Raw genomic sequence first — 8,215 nt, forward strand, 5'->3', positions numbered from 1 at the left:
GTTGTTACTTTGTTCTGGTTCCCTTTTGAGTGAAACAGATGTGTGTGTGCTATCTCTGCAGGGAGTCTCTCACACAACACCTCAGCCTCTCTTAAAAGAGAGATGCCTATAAGCCTGGCATTTAGGAGGCAGAAGCAGGAGGATCAGAAGTTCAAGGCCTTCCACCCTCTATCACAAATAGCGTTCAAGACCTTGTTTTGAATTACAACAAAGCCCTGTAGCTGGATCTTAGGGAGGACCCCTCCTTCTGCTGACTCTTGCCTGTGTTGTTGAGTTTTATGTGTTGACATAAAACTCGCCAGGACAGAGGGTAGTGGTATAGATCAAGCCCAGGGCTCCACACACGCTAGGGAAGTGCCCTAACACCGAGTTGTACATTTGCTTATGCTATTTTGAATATACAAAAACCCAAGAGACCCATTTTCTTTCTTCCACTCAAGTCTGAGTCACTGAGATCAACAATAGATCAAGAGAAGTCAGTGAAAGTCCAGTGGACTTAGGACAGCACAGATGTTTTACAGCCTGGAATCTCTGGCGTGTGTAAGTTTCCAAGAAGAACCTCCTTTGACCCAGGCAGGAGAAAAGCATCTTGCCCCAGCCTCAAACTTTACAAAGCCATACTCAAAACAAATATAAAGAAAAAAGTCCATTGTTAAATACTGTAGGATTATGAAACAAATGCAACACATAGTTACGGCCACGCCTAACCCTGAGCACACTGAGAACCAGAAACTCTAAGCATCTCCTCTGGAGTTGACACCTTCTAGGCCCCAGGAAAATGCTAACGCAGATTTCTTGTGCTGTGGCCTCAAAACAGAAGGCAATTGTTTCTGAAGGTCATGAAGACTTTGGTTTCTGATGTTGACATTTGAAAACTGCTTTTGCGTGTAGCAGGACTTGAATAATACTTTTATTATTTTTTAACAAGAGAAAAAGATTAAATTCTGGAATTCTTTCTTTCTAAAATGAATGCAGAAGATTCTTTTTTAAAAAAATTACTTTTATTCTGCCAGTATGTATGACTGTGCACTTCATGCATGCATGACCATGGTGGCCTGTCAGGAGAGGGTGTTGTGAGCCACTGTGTGGGTACTGGGAATCGAACCAGTGACTACTCTTAACTTTGAATCACTTCTCCATCCCTGTGGGAAAGATTCTTTTTTGGGGGGAAGGGGTGATTTTTAAATAACAAAGTGTCATATCTAAATAGCACAACACACTTTTTGTTTTGTTTTGTCACTCACCCAGAATGGCTTTTAATTCCTTTTTTTTTTTTTTTTTTTTTTTTTTTTTTTGATTTTCGAGACAGGGTTTCTCCATAGCTTTTTTGGTACCTGTCCTGGAACTAGTTCTTGTAGACCAGGCTGGCCTTGAACTCACAGAGATCTGCCTGCCTCTGCCTCCCGAGTGCTGGGATTAAAGGCATGCGCCACCACCGCCCACCTTTTTAATTCCCAGTGTAGCCAGAGGTCTCCCTGAATGACCTGCCTGTCTCCACTCCCCAGGGCTGGGATTAGAGATGACTTTCATGACCAGTTTATTTGTTACTTGTAGTGGAACCTAGGTCCTCAAAGTTCATTTTTATGAAAAGACTAATTTGCTATTTATTTGGGCACCTTTACTGCCTTGCTAGTTTGTGTAAGCGTAAGTGTGTCTTATGTATGTGATGTGCACACACAGAGGCTATCAGGGTGCTGACGTCTTCCTGTATTACTCTCTACTGTATCCTTTTGAGGTAGTCTCTTACTGAGCCTGAACCTGGAACCAGGTATGGTCTCAGGCATTCCTGTAACCTCAGCACTGTGGGGACAGAGACAAGAAGAAAACTGGCCTTTGCTGTCAGCCCAGCCACAAAAAAAAGTTAAGTTCCATGTTCAGCAAGAGACTCTGCCTCAGAAGAACAAGGTAGGGGCTGGGCACTGGTGGCACACACTTTTTAGTCCCAGTACTCAGGAGGCAGAGGCAGGTGGGTCTCTGAGTTCAAGGCCAGCCTGGTCTAAGGTAGAGAGCTACAGAGGAAGACACCCAGCACCCTCTTAAAGCCTTTGCATGTGCACACCCACATACATATGTCACAGTTAAGCTTACACTCATATACATACACACAGAGAGACAATAAAGGTGCTCAAATCATGAGCACATCAGTCTCTTCAGAAAAACGAATTTATCTACTTAGGTACTATCGCTTGCTCTGAATTATGTCAATGCAAGTGTTCAAAACCAAAACAGATCTGACTTTTAAAAGTAATTAAATTTAGTTGGGTATGGCTTGACCTCTGACCTCAGGACTCAGGGAGAGGCAAAGGATTATTATAAGTTTGAAGCCAGCCTGAGCTACACACTGAGCACCTGACTCAATGCAGGAACAGGAAGGAGATGGCTCAGCAGATAAACACCCTTGTCACTGGGCCTGATGCCCCAAATCTGATCAGAAGAGCTGTGTGGAAGGAAATGATTGAGTATTGCTTGAAAGTTGTCTTCTGACTTCTACATGTTGGCCATGGCATACATGGCCCACCTCCAACAAAATAAATATATGTAAAAAAAAAAGGAGAAGAAGAAGAAGAAAAGGAGGGAGAGAGGAAGAGGAAGGGAGGGAGAGAGAGAGAGAGAGAGAGAGAGAGAGAGAGAGAGAGAGAGAAAGAGAGAGGGAGAATATCGTTTTGTAGCCCTGGCTGGCCTTGAACTCACAGAGATCCACCTGCCTCTGCCTCCCAAGTGCTGGGATTAAAGGTGTGTGCCACCACTGCCAGCAAGATAAAGATATTTTTAGGTTGCCCTCCACCCCCTGAGAAATCAGGGCAGTAGAGTCAGACAATGTTATTGCTATGCTGGACAGTGGTGACTCTAATCCCAGCACTTGGGAAGCAGGGACAGGTGGCTCTCTGTGAGTTCAAAGCCAGCCTGCTATAAAGAGCTAGTTCTGGGGCTGGAGAGATTTGCTCAGGAGTTAAGAACACTGGTTGTTCTTCCAAGAGGTCCTGAGTTCAATTCCCAGCAACCACATGGTTGCTCACAGTCACCTGTATAAGGTCTGGTGCCAACTTCTGGCCTATAGGGACACAAGCAGACAGAACATTTTGTGTGTGTGTGTGTGTGTGTGTGTATAAATAATATAATATAAAATAAATCTCGGGCATATAGAATTTGTTTCAGATTGCATTCTCGTTGAGTTTACAATTCTCACTCTTATATATAACCGTTCTTTTCACATGTTTAAATAATTGTTTACATTTTTCCCCCTCAGGTATCAGCAACTCAGGCTGGCTTCCCATTCGCTATGCAGCCCAGGTTAACCTTGCACCTTTTACGGATCCTCCTTCCTGTCCCTTCCACGTGTGGAGACAGCAGCACTAAGCTACCTCCCCAGCCCTAAGAGGAAAGCTTTCGAGGAAGGGGGCTTAAATAAGCTCAGAGTGCTGGCTCAGAGTGCTGGAGAGAGATAACGAACGACGATGTCAGGAACCCAGAAGACAACGGAAGTGCAGCAGGATAGTGCGGTGGGGTTCGTTTTGTTTTTACCGGGTAACTAAGAACTGACTGGAGATCCGCACTCCGTCACGTGCTGGAGAACGAGAAGTGGCGCGGGAAGAGGATGCCAGGACAGGGAACTCTCTCCTAACTCAAGCTTGGGGCTCTCGGGCCAGCTTCCTGTTGGCCCTGTGTGCTGCGAGTTTAGATGAATACTCCAGAAGTATTTCAAGTCATGGGAAGGCATGATTTCAGCGTAAATTTATTTTTACTTAACTGAATTTTATCCTTTCCTGCTTTAGGGGGAAAAATATATGTATTTCTCTGTGTGTGCGTGATTAAAAACGTCCTAGATAAAAAAAAAAAATCCAAAACCTGTATTCCCTGTTCTCACCGCCAATCCTGCTTGTGGGTTGAGACAAGGCAAAAAAAACCAAAAAAACCCAAAAAAACCCAAACCCTGACATTCACCCTCCGGCCAGCAGGGGGAGGCAGACCGAGCGCCTTGACGGCTCCGGCAGCTTTCTTCCCCACGTCGCCGGCGTCTTGGCGGCGCTACATACTGCGCATGCGCACGACACTCCGGTCTTTTTACCCCTAGCGCCGCCGGGCCCGCAGGTCTGCGTGGAGCCGCGATTGCGGGTTTCTGCTCCGCACCATGGTGAGTGGGCATCGGGGGCTCAGGGCGGCGCCTGCACGGGGCCGGGGCCCCTGCTCTCGCCGATGCCCGCGCGGGGCCCGTCCCGTGTTGCGCGGGCGCAGATGGCACTCGATTCTCGGCTGTGCGGCCGCCGCTCCTAGCGTGGCCTTCATGGCTGCCGGGGGGGAGGGGCTGCGGCGTTGGGTGCCCGGGACGCGGCTTGCTGGGGCGGGGGCCCCGATCTACCTCGGCCGCTTCTCGGGGCGTCCCGAGGGCTGCAGGGCGGAAGCCCGGCCCGGCCCGGGGAAGTGGCCTTTAAACCGGGATTGTCAGCGGAGGCTGGGCGCCGTGGCACTCCTGATCCCGGAAGGGAACACGCGTCATTTGGGATTTGGCGGCTCTTAACTCCTTCCTAGCTACTGCCTGGTCCTCGTTTTCGGTGTGTTTGCTGAAATCGGACTTGGGAGGGTGTAGGTAGCGTTGCCCAGTGCGAGTGACCGCGGAGTGTACGCCGTCCCGGAGCACTGAGGCACTCAGTTGAGGTTTTCACCAAATGCAGGGAGGAAGTGATAATTGTGAGGTTAAATTCTCGAGGTGAGGTGCCCGGTTTTCAGCACAGATTGCTGTCCAGGGTGATGCTTCCCAGGTTGGCACAGGGATCAGTTGGTACCGGTTCACGAGGAAGCAAGCAAAGGAGTTGAAAGGGTGTTTATAAAGAGAATACGAAAATGAGTTTATACCTGCTTAGTAGAAGTAGGATCCCGCAGCTGTGGAGGGCTGAGCCTCGGGCCTTGCCTTCGCATCCACCTTTACAGCTTTTCTGATGCTTGGTTATGTGTTTGTACGATCTCAGCCTGTGGGTTGGGGTCGCATACTGGATATTTACATTACTATTCCTAACAGCAAAATTACAGTTGAGGAACCGTGTTAAAGGGTCATGGCATTAGGAAGGCTGGGAGCCACTGCTCCAGAGTGGTTGTAGATTCCAGTCTGGAATCATGCTACAAGTTGACAGTTGTATTAATTTGCTTTTGAATGTTATTGTTGCACGGTTAACTCAGGTCAGAAGTACAGACTAAAGCAAAGTGATTGGAGTCTATTAACTTAGCACTCAGGAGCTTATCAAATTCTAGGTCTTCTTGGGCTACATAGTGACAGCCTGCTTGAAAAATAACATTGAAACATTTAGTAGAACACTGATGACCTTTTTTTTTTTTTCCCTTTAAAGGGGTTTGTGAAAGTTGTTAAGAACAAGGCCTACTTCAAGAGATACCAAGTGAGATTTAGAAGGCGGCGAGGTATGAGCAGCTTTTCTCCTGGTCTTGTTTCTGAATCAGCTTTGTGGTGGAATATCTGTCTTAAATTTTTTTTGTTCTTGCAGAGGGTAAAACCGACTACTATGCTCGGAAACGATTAGTGATCCAAGACAAAAATAAGTACAACACACCCAAATACAGGATGATAGTTCGTGTAACTAACAGAGACATCATCTGCCAGGTGAGTTATGTTTGAGCATTGTGTGATCAGACTCTACAACTCTATTTAGTCTCTGTGATAGAGAAGGTTTTCTTGGAGTTAGGTTTAAAAAACCTGAGGCTTCAAAATTACTATTTGGCTGGGTGGTGGCCACACACGCCTTTAATCCCAGCAGGCGGATCTCTGAGTTCGAGGCCAGCCTGGTCTACAAGAGCTAGTGCCAGAACAGGCAGCAAAGCTACAGAGAAATACTGTCTAAAAAAAAAATGTTGCTATTTTTGGGCAGGTTTGGAAATCCTGACCCAGTTTTAATTGAGTTTGGGAGAAAGGCTGGGGAAGCAGGTTTGCATGTGGTCTAGTCTCTGAATTACTCCTGCGGAGTTTGTCATACACAAGCTCCTGGCTCTTACTCTGTGCCACTTGACTCATTAAAGAAGCTGGTAATCGTTTCGAAGTAGGAAGGCCCACTTTTTTATTACTATTATTTAATGACCACTGGTGTTTTTCCTGCATGAGGATGTTGGGTGCCCTGAAACTAGAGTTACAGACAGTTGTGAGATACCATGTGGGTGCTGGGAATTGTGCTTGGCTCTGCCAGAGCAGCGTGGCCACTGAGCCGTCTCCAGCCCCCATTGTTAAAGGCGATGCTGACAAGCAGGATCACCACCTGGCTGTACAGTAAGGTCCTGGACTGAAAAGCCAGCTTGTTATTTCTGTTTGAAATGGGTTTTAAAATGTACAAAAAATGTGTGGAAGCCCTCCAAGAAATGGCAGTTCCTGTATTCAGAACTTGCACGTAAGTTCTGGTTAGCTGAAATTTGCTGGCTGGGTGCACTTGCTTTCTATGCAAATTTATTGACTGCGAAGGGAGGGTTGTCTATGTTCTGATAACTGAGCACCACCTAGCTAAGGCTTAGTTGAATTTAGCCTAAAGGATATTTTAAGAATTGGGGTTTTTTTGTTTGTTTGTTTTTTACTTGATTTTTGGGGTTGGGAGATTTGAGACAGTATGTGTCTCCTTGGCTGTTCTGGAACTCACTCTGTAGACCAGGCTGGCCTGAACTCACAGAGATCTACCTACCTCTGCCTCCAATGCATTTGGCACCACAGCCCTGACTTTTATTTACTTATTTTTTGTAATTGTAACTAAGTTCTAACGTGTAGTATGTGTTTTAGCCATACTGTGTTTTTTGCTAAATTTCTGTGTAGTTGTAAAGTGGTAACTTGTAGATGTGGGTGAGGGTGTCCACATCCACATGGATGTTCATAGATGTCTCTTCTCCCTCCCTCGTCTTGGTAAAAGGACCTAGGTAGGACTGGTCCCGGAACAACAATACTAACCTGTTTTTTCTCCCTGCAGATTGCCTATGCCCGTATAGAGGGGGACATGATAGTCTGCGCCGCCTACGCAAACGAGCTGCCGAAATACGGAGTGAAAGTTGGCCTGACAAACTATGCTGCCGCCTATTGTACCGGCCTGCTGCTGGCCCGCAGGGTGTGTCACCTGTGACTTCTGGATCTGTCTAGACCAGCTCTGTCTAAGAGTTTCTTCAGTGGTGGGGTCTGCGGTTTGCTATCCATTGGGTGTAGTTTGAGTATTTCAGATTGTTTAATGCCTCCGAGAGCTGATGTTATGTGTTTATTTATTTGTGTGTATTAGTGGGGCACACTCCTACCACAGCACACTGGCAGTCAGAGGACTCCTGCATGGGCTGGTTCTCTTCTAACCCTGTGTTCCAGGGGTGGGCAACAAAGTATCTTTACCCAGTGAGCTGTCTCACAGCCCAGAACTTAGCTTTTAATCTTGAATTTGAAAAGTCACTTTGAGAATGGCTAGTTGGCCAGCAAAGACCCAGCTACCTAGAGGTGTGTGAATCTTCTACCAGCCTGCATTTAAAATGTAGGCCAGGAGTGTTCTGCTCAGATCCTTAGAATCTGATTTGATGAGATCTATCACAGGTAGTTTATTTAGACATTAAGATTTAAGAAAATATCCTCCCCTCTTTGGAGGGTGGACATTAACATGTTTTTTATTTCGCTTTTCTACGTGATTGACAAGGTCTACTAGTAGGAGGTGGAAATAGGAAAATCTGCCTTATTTTTGTGCTGTCAATCTTGACTGTTTTGCAGTGTAAGTCGGCAAGCAATGTGTCAATGTTGACCCCATCATCCTGGGTTGCTAAAATATACTTTTGTAGGGGGAAGGTTGCTATCTATGATAGGTAAAAACATCTTAGTGAGGTCTTGGCTTATGGTGAAGCCGTAGCCAGATAATGTACCAGCAGAGGAGTAGCCCAAATTAAGACGTTACACGGCAGAGCTGCAGACAGTTGTTCCTTTCAGCCTGGGATCCTACCTAAAATCTAATAAAACTACATCTGAAGAAGTTGAAATTGTAGCCAAATACGACTGAAGAAATACAAAAATCACACAAGTAAATGTAAGGATCAAATTGTTCCATTGTTAGATGAAATACATTTAGGGTGGTTTGAGTGCATTGAGATGGGTTTTTATGTTGCCTTCTCTGTTCGTAGCTTCTCAATAGGTTTGGTATGGACAAGATCTATGAAGGCCAAGTGGAGGTGACTGGAGATGAATACAATGTGGAAAGCATCGATGGTCAGCCTG

At 46.1% G+C, this 8,215-nt stretch overlaps 1 protein-coding gene across 1 annotated transcript in view; it reads left to right on the forward strand.

Annotated features, from left to right (window-relative positions):
- The first annotated feature begins 4,038 nt into the window (after nt 1-4,038).
- Rpl5 (ribosomal protein L5) overlaps nt 4,039-8,215 on the forward strand; it is a 9,911-nt gene continuing 5,734 nt past the window's right edge. The window contains exons 1-5 of the mRNA XM_005359676.3: nt 4,039-4,132; nt 5,340-5,409; nt 5,493-5,608; nt 6,948-7,082; nt 8,122-8,210. Of these exons, the coding sequence (XP_005359733.1) occupies nt 4,130-4,132; nt 5,340-5,409; nt 5,493-5,608; nt 6,948-7,082; nt 8,122-8,210 (413 nt within the window). The 5' untranslated portion in view covers nt 4,039-4,129. The remainder of the gene's footprint in view (nt 4,133-5,339; nt 5,410-5,492; nt 5,609-6,947; nt 7,083-8,121; nt 8,211-8,215) is intronic.

The sequence above is a fragment of the Microtus ochrogaster genome, linkage group LG1, assembly GCF_000317375.1.
Source record: "Microtus ochrogaster isolate Prairie Vole_2 linkage group LG1, MicOch1.0, whole genome shotgun sequence".
In the NCBI taxonomy this organism is placed as follows: domain Eukaryota; kingdom Metazoa; phylum Chordata; class Mammalia; order Rodentia; family Cricetidae; genus Microtus; species Microtus ochrogaster.